This window comes from Panthera uncia (assembly GCF_023721935.1).
Source record: "Panthera uncia isolate 11264 chromosome B3 unlocalized genomic scaffold, Puncia_PCG_1.0 HiC_scaffold_1, whole genome shotgun sequence".
Classification (NCBI taxonomy): Eukaryota; Metazoa; Chordata; class Mammalia; order Carnivora; family Felidae; genus Panthera; species Panthera uncia.
Window position 1 is genome coordinate 11,285,329 of NW_026057582.1, and position 24,048 is coordinate 11,309,376.

The 24,048-nt window shown below is 49.7% G+C and overlaps 1 protein-coding gene across 1 annotated transcript in view; it reads right to left on the reverse strand.

The window, feature by feature from the left end:
* Positions 1-6,158: 6,158 nt before the first annotated feature.
* The window catches only part of SLC24A4 (solute carrier family 24 member 4), a 170,702-nt gene continuing 152,812 nt past the window's right edge, over positions 6,159-24,048 (reverse strand). The window contains exons 13-17 of the mRNA XM_049612279.1: positions 18,031-18,197; positions 13,670-13,784; positions 9,328-9,440; positions 8,791-8,856; positions 6,159-7,580 (exon numbers count right to left, since the gene is read on the reverse strand). Coding sequence (XP_049468236.1) covers positions 7,428-7,580; positions 8,791-8,856; positions 9,328-9,440; positions 13,670-13,784; positions 18,031-18,197 — 614 coding nt within the window. The 3' untranslated portion in view covers positions 6,159-7,427. The remainder of the gene's footprint in view (positions 7,581-8,790; positions 8,857-9,327; positions 9,441-13,669; positions 13,785-18,030; positions 18,198-24,048) is intronic.

Sequence of the window (24,048 nt, forward strand, 5' to 3'; positions counted from 1 at the left end):
CAGGTGGGTCTCAGGACACTTGCAGAATGAAGGAATTAACTAGAAGCTCTCCTCCTAATCTGAGTGTCGCCTAACACCACAGCTGATGGCCTAACCTATTCCAGATGAACAGAACCACACATCACTGGAAGGGCCCAGTGCCAAAGTGAGAATGTGGGCCCCCTTTTCAAAAAATCATGAATTCTAGAATGGCGATAACCAAGACTGGGGCCCTTCTGAGTGTGAGGCCCTTGGTGACTACGTGGGTCGTCCCCTGCTCATCAAGCTGGCCTTGCTGACGAGGTAGCAAATGGTTGGCTCACTCCGAACTCACACGTGCTGGTCAAGATAGGTTACAAAATTTCTGCTTTGTTTTTTTCATTACCAATCATCGTCAGTAAAAAGGTCCAAGCCTCAACCTTTTTGAATTTTCTCAATATGCAACTAGAATGGTTTTTTTTTTTAATTTTTTTTTTCACATTTATTTTTGAGACAGAGAGAGACAGAGCATGAACAGGGGAGGAGCAGAGAGAGAGGGAGACACAGAATCTGAAACAGGCTCCAGGCTCTGAGCTGTCAACACAGAGCCCGACGCGGGGCTCGAACTCACAGACCGTGAGATCATGACCTGAGCTGAAGTGGGACGCCCAACCGACCAAGCCACCCAGGTGCCCCAAACTAGAATGGTTTTAAATAGCTGTTATTCCAATGCAAATGATTCTTTCACAACGTACAGAGAGGTAGGTCTGTTAAAACATGAATGGGAGCTCTATATAGGGAAAGACAACTTGTGCTCATTTATTTTATTGACAGTGTACAGATTTTGATATATTGCATTACAATACTGACTGCTAGGTTTCTCATAAAGATTTAGTTCATATTTACTCTAGATTTTTCGTCACAACAAAAATGAACTCATGCCAGTGTTTAGTAACCAATGGTATCAATTCATTCAAATTTAATGACAGTTTTATTAAACTAAGAATCTCATATCACAGAGCATTCACAGTGCAGGAGGTCACAGTTATTGAAAAAATAAATAGTGAGATAAATATATTTATTATTTACAAGTTTTCAACTCATTGCTCCTGCTTTGCCTGTTAGAATGAACAAGGATGGTGGGCACTGAGCCCCGCATGCCAGAAAGGTCTCGTGGGGGCCTCAAGTGATGTGGAACAGCCCCAGAAGTTCTTGGGTTTGGTCGTTTTTTAAGCGAGTTCTGTCTGGACACAAGAGCCCCCTGATTCCCTCTACCTGCTGCTTGGTAAGTCATGGCTAGCCTCCAGGAAAATCCCATGGCCCTGCAGAAACCGTGCCCAGCCTACTTCCTGGGCATCTGCAATGTGCCCGGCCTCTCCTTGCTTGGCCTTTCTCTTGGCAGCTCGTGCCTCTGCCCACAGGCCTGGCCCCATCTGGCCGGCAGCCCTCTTTCCTCTCTAGGTAATCAAGGCTCTTTTTGTCTTCACCCAGCAACTACTCCGGCTTGGCAGCTGCTGGCCAGGAGACACACGCAGAAGGCACTTTGCTCCGAACTGGACATCCAGCCTCCCAGACTAACAGCCCCCTTAAGACGTTCCCCAAGGTCCGGCCACAGAAGCTCAGCCACAGCCTCTGTCCGCTGGGTCCTCAAATATCCTTGATCTAAGCCACGTGGAGGAAGCTCCAGGAAGTCTTTAACAGCTCCAAAGGGCACCTCTGGAGGGGAGGGCAGGGATGCCCCAGTGGACAGAAAACAAACAAACAAACCCAAAACCCACTGGAACATTTGATTTGGAAAACACAGCTGCCTTGCCCACACCCTAGTCATTTCTGGTGTAAGGAAAAGCCTTGCTCCTTCTTTTGAAAGGAGACTGTCCGTCTAGATAACTGGGAATTCCTATCTTGGGAATTCCGGAGCGGGAGCAGGGAGGGAGCTGTTGTCTGAGACCTTCCCTTTACGCACAAAGGCTGATCATACCAGACCACGCCACTAGAAACCCAACTGCACATACTTTTTCTTGATAGCTTTAAAAAAATTGTGTTTTCCAGTGGTGGGGTAGGGAGAGCACATACTTTCTCCAGGATTAAGGGTTTTATTGGCCTTGACCATGGAAAAGTCCCAACCAACATGTTACATAAAAAGCAACTGTTTAAATTCTGGCAACAGTGGGAATAGGTGTGGATTGTGTCCCTGTTTGTCATCAGGCTTTTAACCAAGGAGCGGCCGATCCCAGGCCCAGAAATCAAATACACGGATAAGCTACACGAAATAGGGCTGGACTTTCAGGGGGTCCAGGGGGCATTTTCATCTCTCAGAGCTGCCTCCCCTCGCCCCCAGTTTTATCTCGGGGTATTTGGGCCTCAGACGTTTCCGCAGACTGGAAGCATGTTCTTGGCCCCTGGTGCAAAGTATGTGGAGGGCACCTGACCCCGATGAATGGGCACTGATGCCTGTAAGAGGCGAGGAAAAACCTTGAACACACGAAGATAAAAGGTGACAGAAAGCAGGCCTACAGGCCCCTGCTCCTGTGTGTAGGTTTCACAGAGACAAATGGAACCGGGGTGCCATTTGTCACTGAAAAATGAGAATTAAAAAAAAAAAATCTCCATAAAATATCAAAGCTCTAATACCAGCCAGCTGGCTTCCTTGCTGTGATGGAAAAAACAGCCCCACCTGGGGGGGGGGGGGGGGGGCGGAATGGGAGAACAGCGCTTTTTGTCCCAATTTTACGCAGACGCCCACTTCCTCGAGGTTGGGCAGCATGGTGACAGGGCGGATAGTCTCCCGTTGGCTCCCAGGCTTGAGTGACGGCCTGACCACAAAACCAGTATCCCACTTTGCTTTCCTTATTGAGGAGCAAATACAATAACCTAAAGGTCTTTAAAAAAAACATCTGTACCCCCGTGGTCTGTGCCCTTTGGGAAACGTTTTCAACAGCACGGCAACCCCGATGAGTCAGGTTGGCAAGAGGCTGGGCTCGAAGTGAGGAACCAAACAAAATCTGTGTCCCACCCGTGTTCTCTGCCTCGTGGGATGGGTCCATGGGAAGAATCTCTTGTTCTGCCGCTCACATGACTGATGCAGTGGGGAAGGTTCACCCAGTGAGGGAAGAGTCCCCTTCCTCTGCGCTTTGAGAAGGTCCGGAAGGAGCCTTCATGCTTGAGGGGCTCACGTGATCAGCTAGAGAGACCAGAAAAGCCCAAGTAGGTGTCCACACCCGGTGGGGATGTCCAGACACTTGGGCGAATCCACCAAGAGGGCAGGGGTCAGCGAGACAGCATTTGGGTGTGTATGTCGGGGTGGGGTGGGGAGACGACAGATTTCCTGCCCCCCAAGAGCTGCCCAGAGAGCATTTTCAGAAACTTCTGGAAGTTTCTATGGGCGTGATGTGGCAACAAAGCTGCCAGGACACGAACCATCTCGGGTGCCCCGGACGCATCTGTTAACTGCCCCAAGGGGAGAAAGACCTACAGAATTGTGTTCAGAGGGCATTAGAGAGACCCAGGAATATTTAAATCACGGCACAGGGGAAGAACATCCTGAAGATTTTCACCCTAACACGCAAGTTCCTCGTTTATTGAAGTAACAAGCACTTGCTGAGAGCCTGTCACATACGCAGCACAACCATCTTTTCCAGGCAGGGAGGAGCATGGCCTGCAGGGGGAAGGAGAGACGGGGGTGGGAGCAAATGGGCCACCCCCTCCCTAAGTGCCCACTCAGTGTCAGGGTCACAGCCCCATCAGAACATCAAGGCCACTGAGGAGCACCGGCCCAAGCTGCTTCCCTCCTGCTGGCCCCCAGGGGAAAGTCCCCCAACGCGGCAGGTCCCCAAACACTGTTCCAGTGCCTGAACCCCACTGGCCCATCTCATGCCTGGGGAGGGAGGGCAGGGCATGGAAGCAGCTTCAGCCGCTGGTGCTGGGATTCTCCCCCACTTTTCCGCGGAGTGGGGGCTCAGAACTGACCCTCTCCCAGCCTATCACGCCTCTGTCCACCCCTACCTTAAGGAGAGGGAGGACCCTAGGACTCAGGTAGGAGAAACGCCAGGGGGACGGAAGGGGGTCGGCAAGGAGCCACCCTCACTCTTCCTGGATTCCCAGCACTTGTGTGGAGTCCGGCATTCCCGGAGTCCCTGGCTCCTGCTGCTGTGGTCAGGCTTGCAGTTCCTCGTCTAAAGGGAAAGAGTGAGAGTTTCTTTCTTGAGGACCTAGACCCCTGGGCAGCCCAGGAGGGGGTCTTTGGTTGGGGTCTGCAGGACTGCCCTAGAGTCATGTGCATTCCCCACCTGGTTTAATCTGGCTCTGGGAGGGTTCTGCCTTATCAACCGCTTGGGTCTGTAAAAGGAGGGGATGGACAGAAGCAAGAAACAGCCCTAACAGGTGCGGGGAGAGGTGGCGATGGGCAGGTGAAAACTCACAAGGGTGGCGAGGTCTGCGCACAGGGGCGAGAATCACAGAGACCGGCACACTGCAGGTCATGGGAAGGATATCGACTAACCTGTCTACAGCGCCCTTAACCATTAGTCTCTCCCTGCAGCTGACCCAGAACCTTCCTCCGGGGCCAGGTTTTCACCCACCTGTCCACGCCTGAGCCGGGAAGGGGAAATTCCAAACCAGAAATTGACAGGAGTCCCCTGCTCCTGATTCTACAGACATTTTCAGTCTCAGTTGCAACGGTCCGTTTTTCTTTTCTGCTCCCAATTAGAAGAGCTAAATTTAATTTTTTTATTGCCTATTTGTGACGCAGAGTAATTACCCCATGCTAATTAGCTTCGGGAATAAAATAAAAGGAAGTAATCCTGCGGAGTGATAAAAACATTATTTTAAGATGAAGGCCTAATTAATCAAGCAATTCTTTAAACCTGTGGTGGAAAAATATTTAAATAAGAGACTTTTTCACTTACAGCACATGGCTTCCTAGTTACAATAAACGCACAGATCCTTTAAGGAAGCTACATTGGCACATTAGAGTCCAAAGAGAATTAGCCAGCAGGAGTGCTCTACGTACTAAAAACACTATTTTAGCCTCAAACTGCCAACAGCAGTATACTTTATCATCTCAGATGGACTCCGCTGAGGAAGAGGCGGGTCACTGGGATGTATTCTCTAAAAGCTACACAAGGATTCAGAGAAGTGAACACCAGCGGGGACACCCTCGGGGGCCATGTGGCCTGTGCCTTGCAGGGAAAAAGATCTTTTGGTCTTTACCAGGGGAAAAAACGTACACTGGATAGAGATAGATATTAGGATACGAGCTGGGGCACCAGGAGTCAATTAAATATTTGCTGAAGTCTTAACTTCAACAATAAGAACCAACCACAAGGGCAAAGACATGCCTCCGCCCACCCCCTCCCCCCACCCCCAACCGAGGATGGCCGACCCACTGGCTGACCAGGGAAGGGTAATGACCGGGGGCCTGGCTCTGCTCTACTTACTGACAACAGACCTCGAGTCACCTGATCTCTCCGAGGCTAGATTTTCTGTTAAATGGAGAGACCAAACCCTACTTACATCAACAGGGCAATTTTGAGAGTCAAGATGGAGACAGACCCACTCTGAAACCCAGAGGAGTCCGTAGGACCAAAGGGACCAGGTGGGCTTCCCTAAGAGGTCACAGAGGGCTTGGAAACCCTGCGCATCTGAAGTTGATACGAATGATCCTCCCGGCTCCCACCTAGCTAATTTCTTAGGAAAATCACCTTTGCCCTCCAGGGAAAGACCACTGAGCCCAATCCAGGTAAAGAAACTAAAGAGGAACCTTAATGTGGTATAGTTACTAACACTGATGCGGATCCAGAACAGAAGCCCGGCGACGACGGTGTTCCCTCCCACCTTAGGCTTACGCTCACTTAAAGGACACCAACTCGAACGCTCCCTCCTTCTGAAAATCAGGAGGCCCTAACAAACACAGCCACACATTCAACCTCGAGTCACGACCTTTGTGTTTCAAGAAGGAATGAGCTATTGGTTTAGGCTCATCCCCGACGACTGATTACAGGTGAATGGCTAAAAACCTGTCCTCACACTATCACGGGCGGTTGCCATACAGTCTTCCGTGCAAAATATCCCAATATTAAAAGTGCATCAAATCCAGTAGACTTTTGCAATAGAAACGTTACAAAAATAAAAAAAAAAAAAAACAACACACCTCTATATAAAATTAATTGTGCTTTCTTTTTAGAAACCACGGATGGTTTGTGTTCATAAATCTTTTTTTAATATATATTTGAGAGCTACGAAGCAGGTGAAAATTATTTCCTATTTTTCTATTTTTGACTCAGCCTCCCGTCCTTGGCCCTTCACGCGGAGCCCACTGTAAGGCTCTAAAAATTCCAAGTTACGTTTTTTCATACTTGCCTCCAGGTAACCAGACAGCAGTTTTCAGGAAATTTCCCATCTTGTCATTAACTGTTACTTGTGATACACTCGTTCCAGCAGGCTATGGAATTTGCTGGGCATACAGACCACTGGGTCTTCCAACGGGGTGGTTCTGAGAGCAGCGCATTAACAAAGGAATGACAAACGCAAACCGACAGAGGTCCGCATCACACAGAAGGTCTGGAACGTATGGCTACCGTGTCTACTGTGTCTCTGAATTAGCACCTAGGTAGACGTTAGTCTTTCACTCTCTTCTGTGTTCCGAACCAAAAGTCTTAGTGTCAGTGCGACATGATTGATACACATAGGATTCATTGTCCACGGGGTGTTACCTGTTCTTGGTCCCCAGCATGGCCTTTTTGTACGGAATGAGATTTTTCAAGTATGATGATCGACATGACATTTTATTTTTAATATTTCACTGCTCGTTCTCCGAACGCATCGATAAAAGTGGCGAGGAAATTCTCTTTTCTGCGGCGAGAAGCAGTTTCCGTTCTTCCAGCTTTTCCAGAGAAAGGGGCAGCATGTTTGCCCTCGTGGCCCCAAACCCTCAGCAGATGGAGGCCTTGCCCCCTCCGAGGTGTGTTTCCAGCAGAAATGGGAGGGACTGAGTGTAGCACAGGCCGCCTCAGGGACTCACACCCTCTGGCCCAGACGGGACACTGGAGAACGACATTCCTATTTTGCACTTGCCCCAGGGGACCTCACATTCGCCGGCCACCTCACTTCTGAGGCTGCCCTACGACAGAAAGACAAACTGCACACAGATATGTCCTCACTAAAGCGTCCGAGAGAGATGAGACACAAGTACATCCCTGCGGCTGCCAGCTCGGGGGTCTGCGAAGCCACTCCCATGGCGGCCCCCGAATCTTGCCTTGTGTGGGGAGGGCAGCACTCCGAGGAGGAGGAGGATGCCCAGCAGCCTGGCCCGTGACCAGACAAAGACCACGATGGCTCTTCCTTCCAGTGTGTGAAGGAACAGACGGTGGCCACCGAGGCAGGAGAGACTCGTGGTGGGGGAGGGAGGGAGAGAGGAGGCTGGCATCAGAGTCCAGAACAGCCCCCCGTGGGGGGTGGGCAGTAGCTCGGCTTTAATCGTCTTCTCGACACATCGGCAGGTTGACGAAGGTGAAGACGTTAAACTCTATCATTATCGAGAAGCACAAGAAGACGGCATAGAGGGCAAGCACACAGACCCCCAGCTTCCGGTCAAGTCTCCATTTGTTTAGATGGATGCCGAGGACCTGGAGGGACAGAGGACAAGCAGTGGCCTTGGGGACAGAGGAATACAGGGAGACATTTTACCAGGGCCACTATACACAAACTAGGAACCGCAGAACTTTCTCCAAAATATGGACAAGGGCGAAGCGGTACCACAAGGCACATCCTGGGTCTGGTCAGACTGAGTCCCTGAGGGCTTTGAGACCCGTCTGATGGAAGGGCAAGTCTTGCCCTTGACCCAGGCCTGCTGGCTCCAGGGACACAAGCGGCCGCCCCCTCTGGGCTGGCCCTCCCCGAGCAGACACATCACTTTGCTCAGGACCCATGTTCGGCACCGAAGGCCTCCCTGCCCGGACTTCCTCTAGCGACAACCAGGGACTTTCTCTGGGTCTTCCCTTTGCTGCAAAACTTGGCATCCTCAGCCCCTCTCTGGGAAAACTTCCGATGCATCTACTGGCTCACAGCTTGGCAAACTTCAGCTTGGACCACCTTTTGGGGTGTGTGTGTGTGTGTGTGTGTGTGTGTGTGTGTGTGTGTGTGTGTGTAGATGGGCTTGGAGCACATCCTCATTCTACATTCTTTCTAGACGCTCCCACACTTCACTGCCTTTCCTTCTCATCTCTGAATTGAGACTTCCTAATGACTGGATCACAGTTACCCCATCAGAGCAACATGATGTGTTCTACAGAGACAGACTGATCTGGGTTCAAATCCCAGCTTTGCCACCTCCTATCCCTGGGATTCTAGGCACGCTTTCTCGAACCCGAGCCTCGATTTCTTCCGCACAATGGGAATGGTATCATCAGGTGGCTGTAAGGACTGACTAGCATAAGCAGAGGTAAAGTGTGTGGGACAGACGTGTGGGCACGTGGGGTGAGGAGGCCTCGGTATGAGGGTGTCCTGGTCCCGAGGCCTGACAGCCATGCTCCCCACCTGTCAGCTTGGATGGACAGGGGTGAATTTCTCTCTTACTGGCACTAGTGAGGGGAGACAGACTGGGCCGTGGGGATACAGGGAGGCGGGTCACTTGCTCTGGTGACTTCTGGGTCACTCAGGCAAAAACGTGGTGGTGGGGGCCAACATTCTTGGCACCGTGTCTGGAGGGACCTGTGAATTTGTGTTTGCTCATTTTTATGCCTCACTGCCAAGGGAAGAGGGAGGGCTTTCAGAGACTCTGCAAGTGACTGTGGATCCCATGGAACGACACGTAATTCTGGAACCGGAAAGACTCACAGTGAGAGCGACAGAGCCCAGCAACAACACCACGGAATAGACCAGACCCCGGCTGTTGATCTTCACCTGGAAAAACAAACACGGGTGCCCTGAATCTCTGGGCTGCCGGGGCCCCCGTTCTGAGAGCCTGGCGTACCCCGGTGTATTCCTTCCCCTTCCGGAAAGCACAGGCGGGTGTTCGCGGCGAGCACATGGCAGTGGAGGGTCAGCCAAACGTGGGTTTAGGCCTCGGCCCCGCCTGTGAGGGAAAGGACTCGGAGGGGACGTGCACGCCCGCAGGCTGCAGTGTGGGGTGGCCGTCCCGATGTGTGCTCGGCACACGGGGGCTACACATGGGCTTCTCCCCAACAGCTGCTCCTCCGGCTGTCCCGGAGGCCTTCAAGGAAAGGGGGTGCCGGGGTGCCAGGGTGCCAAGGGGAAGGGGACAGCGGGTCCCCTGGAGCTCTCGGCTGGAACAGGGCCAAGGCCACTGTCATTCCCCATAAAGTGCTCGTGTCTGGCGTCCATCTGGCTTATGGGGCAGTGAGAGGAACTTACCGTGGACCCATAGTTAATAACCATGGTCTGCAGGCCCCAGGGTATGCCGAGTCCCACTAGGATGTCAAACACATTGCTTCCTATGGTGTTTGAGACCGCCATGTCACCAAGGCCTAGAGGACAAGGGACATGAGTCATTCACTGAGGTGGCCGGAAACCCCTATTAGCGTCCTAGGAATCCCTTCTTCACGGACTCCGAATTTCAGAAACTTTTTATGAAGTCTAAATCCACTCTATGAAGTCTAAGGGGTCTCTTAGGGACCGAATTGTGACCCTTAAGATTCATATGTTGGAGTCCTGACCCCTAATTCCTGGGAATGTGGCATTATTTAGAGATAGGATCTTACAGGGATAAACCACTTAAAATAAGTCATTAGGGTCAACTCTAATCCAATATGATTGGTGGGGTTTTTTTTTTGTTTTTGTTTTTTTTTTAAGTAGGCTTCATGCCCTGCATGGAGCCTAAGCAGGGCTTGGACTCACAACCTTGAGATCAAGACCTGAGCGGAGATGGAGAGTCGGATGCTTAACCGAGCCACCCACACGCCCCCCAAGACGACCGGTGTTTGCTGATGTTCTCCAGGGGCTCACTGCATGCTTCACCCTCGTTGAATCCTCCCAGTTACCCTGGGAGGGAGAGGGCACTGTCCACTGTCTCATGTGGCAGATGATGGAACCAAGGCTTGGGACATGCCCAAGATCACACAGTTTGTGGGCGGTCCAGCATCCTTCACCCCGAGCCATGATGTGTACATGTGGCCCAGGTGATGGTGCCATGACCTGGGCTCAGAGGATAAGCTGTCGGGTCCTCTGCCCTCATGGCTTCCGCAGAGTGAATTCTTTTCTCCCCACTAGACTAGAAGCATCTTCGAGGCTAGGGGGCCATGCCGTCATCCCCTGCTTCCTGCCCAACCGGCCAGTGTCATGCTGGCCACACAACCTAAGGACTTAATGATTGTGAGGGGTATGAAAAGTGAGAAAACAAACATTCACAACTAACACTCATGCTGGCTCACACCTGTTCTAGCCTGGCCTCTGAGCTCTCATTCAACGTGAGCATCAGAACCTGGCACGTGTACAAATGTGTGTGCAATGAACACGCCCGAAACACAAACAGCCACAAGCACACAACCGCTCTTGTCACCGAGAAGCCTGCAGCCACCCAGGCCGGCACCTGGACGGTCGGCTCACCCGTTTGACCACAGGTGCCGCTGCTGGAAGCCAGGTCCCGCCCGCCTCCTGCCCTGTCGCTGTCCTTTGCAGACCTCCGGGATACAAGGCCTCCCTTGACACTGACACTGTCTTAAGTGACTTGAAAATCGTGGCAGCTTGGTGTTTCTGGGGGTGGGAGCTCTGGGAAATCAGCCTTCCCACGAATGCAGCTGCTGTTTTGAGCCAGCTACTCGTCCCCATCACTCGATGGGTTGATGCCTGAGTTTGAGGGGCACCTGGGTGGCTCAGTCTGGTGAGCGTCCGACTTTGACTCAGGTCACGATCTCACCGTCTGTGAGTTCGAGCCCTGCGTCGGGCTCTGTGCTGACAGCTCAGAGCCTGGAGCCTGCTTCGGATTCTGTGTCTTCCCCCCTCTCTCTGCCCCTCCCCCACTCGTGCTCTGTCTCTCTCAAAAATAAACATTAGAAAATAAAAAATAAAAAAAAAGATGCCCGAGTTTGAGAGGACAAGGGTCTCTCTGACACGGTGGCCTTCCTGCCCCACACAGGTGCTGCATATAGAGGAACCTTACGGCAACACTTCTCAGCCTTCAAGAGCACAGGCCTCGCTTGGGGGCCTCGCTGAAATGCAGATTCTGACTGAGTGGGTCCGGGGCGGGCCTGAGACTCTGCATGTCCCACAAGCTCCCTGGTCAGGCTGCCACCAGCCTGGGCCACACACGGAGCCAGGAGCCTTCAGGGAGCCGAGGGCGCCCTATCTCCGCGCGCTGCGGGGTCTGCTTGTGGGTAGACAAGCGGGAGTTTCGGTGCCCTCTCATGAAGAGCGCCTCTGTTAACCGTGTCTGCTGGATCCTCTGTCAGTGACACCAGCGTCACTTTTTTCTGAGAGTGTGTGCACGCGCACATCCCAGTGGGGGAGGGGCGGAGGGAGCCGGAGAGAGAATCTCAAGCAGGACCCGTGCTCAGCACGGAGCACAACAAGGGGCTTGATCCCACGACCGTGAGATCATGACCTGAGCCGAAATCAAGAGTCGGACGCGCTCGAACGACTGAGCCACCCAGGCGCCCCTACAATGACACACTCCACCCCTGCCTCGCCTTTCCTCGGTTTCTGTGCCCCCACACTCCACAGGGCTCACTCTGAGATGACGTCCTTCCTCAGAGCCCCACTCAGCCCCAGCTCCCAGAGCCCCCTTTCTGACCTCACTGGGGCCGCCCCCTCCCCAGGCCTTAACCTTCTAGCATCAAGACCCCTGCCCCCAGACAGCCCGGACTCTGCGGGGCAGTTTCTTCAACTGCATTCTCTTGCCCCCTTGACCCTCCATTGTATCAACCCAACAACCCCAGGGCCAGGGAACTTGCCCTCTCTCATCCATGTGTTACTGGAGCTGGTGTGACTGAGTCCCACCCAACTTTGTGCCACAGAACATCAGCCAGGCCCTCGGGGCTCACTGCCTTTCTTATTCCTCCCTGTACTGGTTGAACAGTGCCCGTCCCTGCAACTCACGTCTGCCCAGCACCTGTGAATTGGGCCTTATTTGCAAGGAGGATCAAAGGAAGGTGAAGTCATAACTGAATTAGGACGGGCCCTAAGGCAGGGACCGGTGCCCTCGTGAAGACAGGGAAGTCTGGACACAGACGCACACACGGGGAAGACCACCACGTGCCCATGGAGGCAGAGACCTTAGAGACACAGCCTCAAGCCATTCGGTCACCATTACAAGCCAGGAGAGAGGCCTGGGACAGACCCTTCAGCCTTTGGAGGGAGCACGGGCCTGCTACCACCTTGATTTTGGACTTCTAAGTCTCCAGACCCGTGCGACAATCAATCTCTTGTTTCAAGCCACCGAGCTGTGGTATTTTCGCTATGGCAGCCCTAGGAAATGAATGCACTCACCTCAAAGGTCACTCGATCACACCCCGTTCACCTCAGCTGCTGTCCCCACTGTCCCCGTTCTCCGCAAGCCTCCAGCCTCCGCCAACCACATTCCCACACTTCCCTCCCCTCAGCTCTTATCTTCTCAGGACCGACGGACCCATCAACCAACCCTTTCTCCTAACTCGGAGGAATGAAAGGTCCTTTGCCGATTTTCCAGAGCTGACTTTCTCGTTGGGGACTTCTGTCCCCTCTGAGGTGTCATTCTGTGATTGGCCCCCACCTCCCGCCCCCCCTCCCCAAACTTTCACACTTTCGTTGGTGGATGAAGATCTATGGAAGTGCATGCTGGGTTGCTACCTCACCAGTGGAAACAGCCTTTATTCACTGCCCTTTACGGCTCTTTTGTTCTGCCATTAAACAGCATACAGGTTGACCCATGTCACATAGTGAGCCTTGACTTTAACAATAGGAAAACAGAGGCACGTGGGTGGCTCAGTGGGTTAAGCATCTGACTACTGATTTTAGTTCAGGTCATGATCTTGTGGTTCGTAAGATCGAGCCCTGCATCAGGCTCTGTGCTGACCACACGGAGCCTGCTTGGGACTCTCCCTCTTTCTCACTGCCCCTTTCCCACTCTGTGTGCCCCCCCACCCCCACCGCCTCTCTTAAATAAATAGATAACCTTAGGGATGCCTGGGTGGCTCAGTCAGTTAAGGGGCTGACTTTGGCTCAGGTCATGATCTCACGGCTCATGGGTTTGAGCCCCGCGTCAGGTTCTATGCGGGCAGCTCAGAGCCTGGAGCCTGCTTCAGATTCTGTCTTCCTCTCTCTCTGCCCCTCCCCACTCGCACTCTGTCTCTCTCTCTCAAAAATAAACATTAAATAATTCTTTAAATAAACTAAAAAAAAAAATAGGAAAGCAGAATAGGAACCAGATATAGGATATCCCTGCTTTGCCGTCCTGGGACCTGAACACTTCTTGTTACTGTTGTATTTGGTATAGGAAGTTGGAGCTTCAGCTCTGTTCAATGTCACACTGGTGACTTTAGAGCAAGTTCATTTTTATCCAAGTTTGCACAAGCAAATGCTTCCAAAGGGCTGGAGGCGTTATATCTTGGTAGTATTCTCTCCACGGATGGAATCTGCTGCATGATGCTTTCCCACCATCAGCTGGCTCCGTAGCAGGACTTATCAACTACCAGGCAGAAGAGCCATGAACCAGAACTCCGGTGGGGGCCGGGAGCCTGCATGGCGATGCTCACAGCTGTGGGGGCCGAGGCACCGTCCTTACCTTGTCTCGCCACGATTAAGCTGGCCATGCAGTCCGGAACACTCGTGCCTGCCGCCAGGAAAGTGATACCCATGATGACATCTGGGATCCCAAGCGTGTATCCAATAATGGTCACCTGCAGAAGACGGGGGACAGGAACTCACGGAGGAACACCCAGACCTTTGCTTACTCTGAGTGTTTTCCACTTGAACCACAGCACTGCTGTTTTATTTACTGTTTTCAAAAGTCTAGCAAACGCAGTCAGATGAAAACAAAAGTCACCTACCGTTTCTCAAGACCCATAGACAACCACTATTAACACTTTTCATGAGCCCGCGGCTCTCAAACTCCAGCACGTGGAAAATCTTCCGGGGAGGGGGAGGCTGGTTACAGCGCAGACTTCCGGGCCCCACCCCAAGTTTCTGATTCAGGAGGTCTGTGGTGAAGCCCAGAGTTTATATTCCTCACAAGTTCCCAGGTGGCCGGGACCCTCAGGTCTGGGAACCCGCTTGAAAACCACTGCTTTACAAAACATCCTTGACTTTCTCTTCGGGGTGTGTGTGAGAAAAAAAAAAAACAGAATCAGATGACTATCGACACAGATTTTGCAGCTACCTGTTTCATGTAATAATTGACTGTGAACACCTGTCCACCGCACATTCTCAACCACGACACTGTCTTAAACTGATGCACAGATTTCATTGCACGGCTCTGGAGTTTCAGCGCATCCCTCACTGGTGGATATTGAGGTGGTCTCTTTCCCACTGCGTATAAGTGACATTTATTGAGCACTTGCTGTGTACCAGGTGTGTCACGTGCACAATCTCAGGCTCTCTATCATCCCCACCCACTGGGGAGGGGCCACGCTCGGCGTGCTCATTTTACGCCCCGGGAAACGGAGGCTCAGGGAAGTTAAGCGGCATTGCCTGTGGGCACGAGGCTGGTGAGCCGTGGAGCAGGGATTCTGGGCCAGGTCTTTCCGACTCTAAAGGCCATGCGCCAACCTCAACACCGCGCGCCTTGTGCGTACAGCTTTGAGTTCTTACTGCCTCCTAAGGATAAGCTCCAAGACACAGAACCGCCGGAGGGAAGGACAGGTGAGCTTTGAAGGATCTTGACGCTCGGTCACACAACTCCCCTGATAAACGCCTGACGCTTGAGAGATGGCTGGGGCCCTGAGTAGCAGCCAGATGGAAAGCCCTAGAAGCATCTGGATAACCCCATTCAAAATACTCATTAGCTCTGGCTTGCTTCCCCATCTAAAAACCGGGAACACTGGCATCTCTTAGGGTAGTTCACATCTTGATGGATGGCTCCAATCCCAGTGAACAGTTGTTTGATTTAGACAAGCTGGTTTGCTTCTCTGAGCCTCAGTCCCCTCATCTGTAAAACGAGCTTGTTGATAAAGATTAAATGAGAAAGCGTGAGGTGACCATGCCTGGCCCGTGCAAGGTGTCCGTAGGTGTATGTTTCCCTTCTCTTTCAGTCATTCACCTTACAATCCATAGGAGCAGAGAGAATGAGGGTGATCAGATTCACAGAGCTCAGAGAGCCCCAGATGAAGTAGGCTAAGTGCAAAGCTCAGCCCTGGAATGTAGTCAGAGCATGTGGACTGCAACAACATCCCTCCCGGGACAAAGCTTTGCAGGGGGGTTTGAAGATGCCCCACCTGCTGCAAGACGGTACCCAGCTCAGCATCACCAGGTACAGGGCGGAGCGCACACGGACAGGCCCGCCCTGGTCTCTGCAGGAAGAGACACCGAGGAGGCCAACATGGACTGCTGATCCATCAATCAATGTTCAGTCTACCTTGGCCGTGATGGAGATCTCCCTAAGTACAACCAGGCCATGGCCGACTTGCTTTCAGTGAGGGATGCCAGACATCATAAACACAGGAGCCTGGGTTATTCTGATGTTATCGGATGCCTCCATTTTTCCTTTCTTAAATCACTGAACTGTGTGGCTAAGAAGCCAAAGGATGGAAGAGCAGAAGGAAGGCCTCGTGTGTGCGTGCGCCATCCAGGGTGCTTGGGACCGGAGAGGCCACCTGAGTGTTGCTTTGCCCTGGACTCCGGCCCTGGGCTCTCTGAGCCCACCTGATACTCGGGCTTCAGGAAGGGAAGCAGAACTGAGTCCAGACTCTGGGGCTATCTGTTGTGACCTAGTGGAAGTCACGGCTCCCCTCCGGTCCTCAGTCTCCCCAACTGTGCAAGGGAGCTGGACACGGCAATCCCTTTCGAAGGACCCTCCGTTTTGACACTGGCATTCAAGAATCATTTCCCCTGAAGGCTTAGGGGTGAGGGATGTAAAAGCTGGTGGGAGTAAGGGGTGGGCAGGTGACCCTTCACTGCTCCCTGGCACACCGGTCAGGGCATAAGGAAAGTAGGCTCGTGTCCCTCTGGCCAGCACGTCTTGCTTCCGTAGAAACGAAGACTAACATGGGGTGCTGTGAGCTATACCAATTTCTACTATCAGGGTCATTCCATTCCCTCCAAACTAAGGCAGGTTGACGTTCAAAACCGTAGGTAAGGGGGTCCCAGCAAAGCGGTTCCTGTGACCCTGGCCAAGCCGCTGCCATGACTCTGCTTTAAGAAGTGCGGGTGGGGTCTGTAAGTCCAGGTGGTGTGGATAAGTCCAGGTTAAATGTCCTGCCTCACTGCCAACTAATAGAGCGGATTTCAGAATACCGCTGTTTTCAGTAGAGAAGAAAAAGTCTCACTCATTCGTGAATTTGATCTTATGTAATTCTCATAACCCACCCGAACGTCATGGAATACTTTTTTTTTTTTTTTAGTTGCAGTGGTTAGTTTGGGAACGCACTTTAATAAGAGAAACCACCGGATCCTTTTTATCGAATAAAAAGATAGGCTGGCGTTAACCCTATTCAGAAAAATGTCAATTTACAAGTGCAATTCATTTAAGGAATCGTTTTCATGATCTTTGTCCTCCTTTTCTGGGGGTGGGGAGGGTTGGAGAGTAGCTATTTTCAACTCCTCCCACCCCAACACACACACACACACACACACACACACACACACACACACACCCAGCATCTATAAGGACTTTAGCCTTTATCTGAACAAAGCATGGAAGCAGCATTGGCTGCACCTTGCAGTGCGAACAACTGTTAGCTTCGGCCGTGATCGATCTGTCATGCTCAGACCACGATGCCCGAACAGACACTTCCACTCTCCCAATGACCCTGTGAGGCAGGGATGATCGTCCCCCTTTCATAGAGACTTGTGGCTCTGGAAGCTGAGTCACCTGAGTTCGTGGCTTGTGAGTGGGAGATCTACGATTCAAATTCATTTCCATGTGATCCCACAGCCCTTTTCTCCCCGCCACACTGCTCCTCTGGGGTTAAGGGGAAGGCGGCCCCTGCGCCTCTCAAACCAAGACTCGCTGCCCTCTGCAGCTGGCGTCAGGCATCAGGCAGAGAGTGAAATGTCTACACGTGTACCACTGCGGTGCGAGCTGCTGACAGGTGAGCTTTCACAGCAACAGAAACAGCTGTCTGTCACTGCTCCTCTCCTGCTCCTGGGCTCCCTACGTGGAGCAGAAGGGGGGGGACCCCATGGGGTGGCACACGGAGCAAGGGGGAAGGGGCTCCTGCTTGGCCCGCCCCAGGGGGCTGTCCCACGTGGTCCAGAGGAGCTTACAAGGAACCGTGCCAATGCCTCTCTGCCTGCAAAACGTCTGTCCCCATGGCATCAGAGAGCTCCAGTAGGAGACTGATAGGCAGCTCGGGGTCACGGCTGAGATCATGGACTCAGGACCCAACACTGGGGACTAACCCCAACTCTAGACCTTACTGATTATGTAACGAATTGTGCCCTAGTTGGTAGTCGTGCAAGGGGGCCGATGACTCCATCTGGATGCCTCAGTTTCCTCCTCTGTAAAATGGGCAAAATAAAAAACACCTACCCCATCGGGCTGTCATGAGGGCAGGGGTTCTGGAAAGGGCTGCCTTGTGTTGTCTCCCTCACGTTCCCCCCCAGGGACCCTGGAGAGGAAAGGGGCCTAGTGACTAGCCCCCCAGAGATCCTTATACAGCAGCCACACCAGCCCTGCCGTATTCCTCTTTGCACGGCACCCGGGCAGCATGTCTCACAATCTCCGTGTGAAGGTCTGTCTCCCTCAACGCGCCCCAACTCCTGCCTGGAAGGCAGGCGCCACGCGGTGTCTATCTGGGCGCCCCTGGTGCGCGGCACTGCCCCGCGCTCCTCTGCTGAACCTTTCTACCGAGCGACCTGCCAACGGCTGCGAAGGGAGGGACTTGCACAGCAGTGCCCGAGGCCGCTCTTTGAACGCAGCTCTCCCAGCCCCCAGCAGGTGCCGGGCAGGGGCTGTGCCTACAGTCCGCCCTCGCTTCCTCCACTCACCAGCCACACCATCAGGTAGGAGAAGACAGCAATCCACAGCGTGGCGGTGATGAAGGTGACCATGAAGTACTTCTCCCAGCGGGGCTTGCTGCAGTTGGGGATGGTCACGCACAGGAGGAAGATGAGCGGCCAGGTGAACACCCACTTGGCTTTGTCCCCTCTTGCCTCTGCAGGGGGGCGGAGCCGGGGGCGGGGCAGGGAGAGAAACACATGCCGGGTTATACACCTGCCAGTCTACCTGTCCGTTTCGTTTCTCAAGCCGAACAAGACAACGCCTCCAGTGTGAGCCCCTGAACTCAGAAGTACACGCCTCCATAATGGCACCCTGGAGGCGATCTCAATTAAGACAAGCCGGTAAGTGTTTGCTGACCGCATAACTTCTGTCAGTCCAGATCTTTCATTCGTCAGAGTAAGGAAAGCGAGACCCAGAGCCGGAACGGATTTGCCCAGGAGAGCTGGAGGGGAGGCTGTGGGATAGGGTGGGCTCTGCAATCAGACAGACCCGGGTCGGTGTTCAGACGACCTTGAGCAATCCCATCAACTCCCCCCCCACAGCTCCCCGACGGCAAGAGTTGTAGTAACAACAGTGCTATAATCAGTATACAGAGTCTTTGCTGTGTGGAGCAGGCATAGGGCTAACTAAGAGCTTTGCCTTTTATTGCTTTCTTCATCTGTTGAGCGGGAATGTTTTCTCTTTCTTGGGTGTTCCAAGAACGACATGATGTACACAAAACACACGCTGCGGCACACAGTAGGTACTTTGGAAACCTCAGCTCCTTTGTTCCAAGATCATACGCTCGGCTCGTTGCAAACGCGAGACTAAAGTGTGGGTGTCCTGGCTGGCAGGTTAGACCTCACTGGCCCCTACCGACAGAATCGACAAACAATTCAACCATGGAGAAGTGGCTTCAATAAGCCTGTGTGCAAGCCTGGTGTCCTTAATTAGCCACTGAGTATGGGTGCAAATGCAGACTCACAGTCAGCTTGTTGCCAATGAAACAGTGGAGGACGGACTTCTGAGGAGTCTCTCCTCCATAAAAGCAATGAGAACATTGGCAAAAATGGTCAGATCCAGCCTTTTTCAGAACTCTGGAAATGGACCAAAGGCTTGTAGTAATCCAGGCAGAGTTCACTTAAGAAAACTGGCTGCATATCAGTGAGAACAGTGAGCTTTGTGGAGTGTTAACTTGCTCTTTTTCCATTCCTTCCCACTAGCTCTGGAGTAGCCTTGAAAACCATCATCCCCGGCATCCGCCGCAGGGGGTGGGACAAGGCTGGAGCCCCTTCAAGTCCATTCTGGGAGAACTGGCATCTTCTGACCTGTCTGGTGGTTTCCTGGAAGATCCCACTTCCAAGGTTGTCTTTATTTTTCCTGCATCAGAGCTCAGCCAGTGTGAACAGCTTTTTCCTTGGAGGCATTTGTTGAAAAGAATCAGAGGCAACTGCTGAACATCAGTGTCCACGGGGGTGGATAACAGTTGGGACAGACAATGAGCTGACCAAACAGCTTAAAAAAACAAATTGAGGAATGGGATGCCTAACGAGGGCTTTGAAAAGCTCCTACATATCTTGGTATCTAAAGACCAAAACCATATGCCCATGGTTATTCACATGCTCGGTGAAGATTTGAGAATGCCCTAAGCTGTCACTTCTGCCTCAGGGTGAGCCTCTGAGCAAGCAAGGAAGTAAAGACTAAGGTACATTTGTAAACTTCCTGCCTCAGTGTTGAAGGCACGCCTCCAAACACACACAGAACTCATCGGCAAAGCCTGGAAGATTTGTTTTGATCCAGGCATCTAGAGAAATCTCTGTGCAATCATTAGATGACCCTCAAAGAACCTAGAAGCTATCTCAGGGGCTACAGTGAAGAAGAATACAGATTTTACAGAATTAGCTGAGAAAATTCACTAAACAAACATCACCAATAAGCAGTGGCAACAAGCAGCCCTGGGAAGGGAGAAGAATCTGATGTCTAGCATCATCAAATTATTATTTTAAATGCCCAGTCTTCAACAAGAAGAAATCATGAGACATGCAAAGAAATAAGAAAGTATGGCCCATACATAGGAAAAAAATCAGTCTATAGAAACTATCTCTGAGGAATTCCAGACACTGGATTTACTAGACAAAGACTTTATTTTTTTATTAAATTTTTTTAATGTTTATGTATTTTTGAGAGGCAGAAAGAAACAGAGTGTGAGTGGGGGAGGGGCAGAGAGAGAGGGAGACACAGACTCCAAAGCAGGCTCCAGGCTCTGAGCTGTCAGCACAGAGCCCGATGTGGGGCTTGAACTCACGAACTGTGAGATCATGACCTGAGCCAAAGTCGGACGCTCAACCGACTGAACCACCCAGGTGCCTCTATTTTTTTTATTATTATTTTAAAGTTCAGTTATTTATCCATTTTAGTAATTTCTACGGCCAACGTGGGGCTTGAACTCACCACCCCGAGACCAAGAGTCACATGCTCTACTGACTGAACCTGCCAGGCACCCCTAGACCAGGCGGTTCTATAACCACTCCACAACGGAAAGAAATTAGAAATCAACAACAGAAGGAAAACTGGAAGTTCACAAATATGTGGAAATTAAACAACATGCTCTTAAATAACCAATAGGTCAAAAAATAACTCAAAAGGGAAATCAGAAAATTCTTTGAAAGGAATGAAAATGAAAATACAACATAACAAAACTTATGGGATATAGGAAAGGCAGTGCTTAGAAACTGGTAGCTATAAATGACTATATTAAAAAAGAGGAAAAATCTTAAATCAATGACCTAACATTTCTCCTTAAGAAACAAAAAAAAGGGCACCTGGATGGCTCAGTCAGTTAAGCATCTGGCTCTTGATTTTGGCTCAGGTCATGATCTTGTGATTCATGGGTTCGAGCCCCATGCTGGGCTCTGCACTGATAGTGTAGAGCCTTCTTGGGATTCTCTCTCTCTCTGCCCCTACCTGCTCGTGTTTTCTCTCTCTCTCAAAATAAATAAACATTAAAAAAAAGAAAAAAAAGAGCAAATTAAGTCTAAAGAAAGCAGAAGAAAGGAAATCATCGAGATTAAAGTAGAAATAAAAAAATTGAAAAAAGAGAATAAAACTAAAAGTTGGTTCTTTAAAAAGATCAATGAAATTGACAAACTGTTAGCTAGGCTGACCATGAAAAAAAAAAAAGAGAGAAAATTCAAGTTACTAAAATCAAGAATGAAAGAAAGTGATTGTTATGAGCCTCATGCAAATAAAAAGAATTGTTAAAGAAATATTATGAACAATAGTGTGGCAACAACTCACATAGCTTAGGTGAAACAGATAAAATCCTACCAAGACAGAAACAGCAAAGCTGGCTGAAAATGAAAAAAATAATCCAAGAAGATTTAACAAGAAATTGACATAGTAACAACAACAACAACAACAACAACAACCCTTATAAGTTTACGGCCTTAAAGTACAGCCAGGACCGATGACTTCATGGTGATTTCTACCAAATGTTTAAAAAAGAATTAGCATGAGGGGCGCCTGGGTGGCGCAGTCGGTTAAGCGTCCGACTTCAGCCAGGTCACGATCTCGCGGTCCGTGAGTTCGAGCCCCGCGTCAGGCTCTGGGCTGATGGCTCGGAGCCTGGAGCCTGTTTCCGATTCTGTGTCTCCCTCTCTCTCTGCCCCTCCCCCGTTCATGCTCTGTCTCTCTCTGTCCCAAAAATAAATAAAAAACGTTGAAAAAAAAAATTTAAATATAAAAAAAAAAAAATAAAAAAGAATTAGCATGAATCCTTCACAATTCTTCCAAAAGGTAGAAGAGCAGGGGACGGTTCCCAATTTGCTCTATGAAGCCAGTATTATCCTGGTAACAAAGCCAGACATCAAGAGAAAAGAAGCAGACCAATATCCTTATGAACACAGATGCAAAACTCTTTAGCAAAATTCTGCCAAACCGAATCAAGCAAACATATAAAAAGGATCATAATCCCATGATGAAGTGGGATTTATCCCAGGAATGCAGGCTTGGTTCAAATATGAACTTCAATCAATTCAGCATACCATGTTAATAGAATAAAGGGGAAAAAAAAAAAAAGCTGCACAATCATGTCCACGGAGGCAAAGAAAAAAAAGGTATTTGACAAAATCCAACACCTTTTCATGATAAAACACTCAACAAACTAGGAAGAGATGAGAATCTCCTCATCCTGATAAAGGGCATCTACAAAAACCCCCATAGCTGACACAGTTAATGGTGGAAGACTGAAAGCTTTCAACAACATGAGGATGTCTGCTCTGATCATTTCGATTCAACACAGTACTGCAGGTGTTAGCCAGGAACGCTAGGCAAGAAAAAGAAGTCAGTCATTCAGCTTGGAAAGAGAAAGTAAAACTATCCTTATTTGTACACAGCATGATCTTGTAGAGAGAGAACATTCTAAGAAGTCTACACACACACACACACACACACACACACACACACACAATTACAATAAACAAATTTAGCCAAGTTGCAAGATATAAGATCGATATACAAAATAAAGTTGTATTTCTATACACTGACAATGAACAATCCAAAAATGAAATTAAGAAAACCAGTTCCATTTACGATAGCAGCCAAAAAAAAAAAAACCCCAAAAACAAAACAACAACAAAAAAACTTAGGAATACACATAACAAAAATCCGAGATTTATATGCTGAAAACTACCAAACAACATTGAAGGAAATTTAAAAAGCCTTAAATAAATGGAAAGACAACTGTACATTAAATCAGAAGATTTAATATAAAGATGGAAATGTTCCTCACAAACTGATCTATAAGTTCAGTGAATTCCCTGTTAAAATTCTAGCTGACGTTTGTTTGTAAAAATTGACAATCTGTTGCTAATATTCATATAGAAATGCAAAGGACTCAAACAGCCCAATCAATCTTGAAAGAAGAACAAAGTTGGAGGACTTACATGCCCTGATTTTAAAATTTACTGGAAAGCTACAAGCACTCAACAAAATGTGCTACTGACATAAGAATTTATCTATCAAAGGAATAGAATTTTGAGTCCAGAAATAAACTAACTCATCTATTTAAGGTGAATTCATATTTAAAAAGGGTGTTAAGGCTATTCAATAGGGAAAGGACAGTCTTTTAAACAAATGGTGCTGGGACACCAGTATATCCACATGCAAAAGAATGAAATTAGATTCCTCCCTCAAACCACATACAGAGAAATCAACTCAAAATGGATCAAAGGTCTAAATATGAGGTGAAACTATCAAACTTTCAGATGAAAACAAGGGCATAACTCATGCCATTGGATTAGGCAACGGTTTCTTAAAAGACACACACACACACGCACACACAAACAAAAGAAGAAATAAATTGGATTTTACCAAAATTTAAAAATTCTGGCTTCAAAAGATACTATCTAGGAAGTGAAAGACAATCTACGAGATAGAAGAAAAGGTTTGGAAATCATATAAAGTTCTAGTTGGCGGAATATACAAAGAATTCATCACTTAACAATAAAAAAATCTCAATCTGAAAAGTAGTCATAGGATTTGAATAGACAGTTCTCCAGAGAAAAAATAAAAATAGTCACGACGTATGTGAAAAGATGCTCAACATATTTTCTCATTAGGAAATGGCAAATAAAATAGCTTTGTGCCCACAAGTATGGCTATGCCAAAAAGGACGGATAATAATATTGGCAAAGATGTGGGAAAATGGGGACCCTCCTACGCTGCTGGAGGGAAAGAAAAATGGAGCCGCCTCCTGGAAAATAGTTTGGTAGTTCCTCACTATGCCTGCACACAAAAAACTTCTATTCGAATGCTCATCTCAGCATCACACATAATTGCCAAAAGGTAGGAACGACCCAAGTATCCATTAAGCAGTGAGCAAACAAAATGAAGAATAAAAACCCAATGGAATATTATTCATCCATAAAAAGGAATGAGGTACTGACCCACACTGCCATAGCTAAATCTAGAAAACATTGTGCAAAATGAACGAAGGCGGACACAAAAGGCCACATGTCATGTGAGTC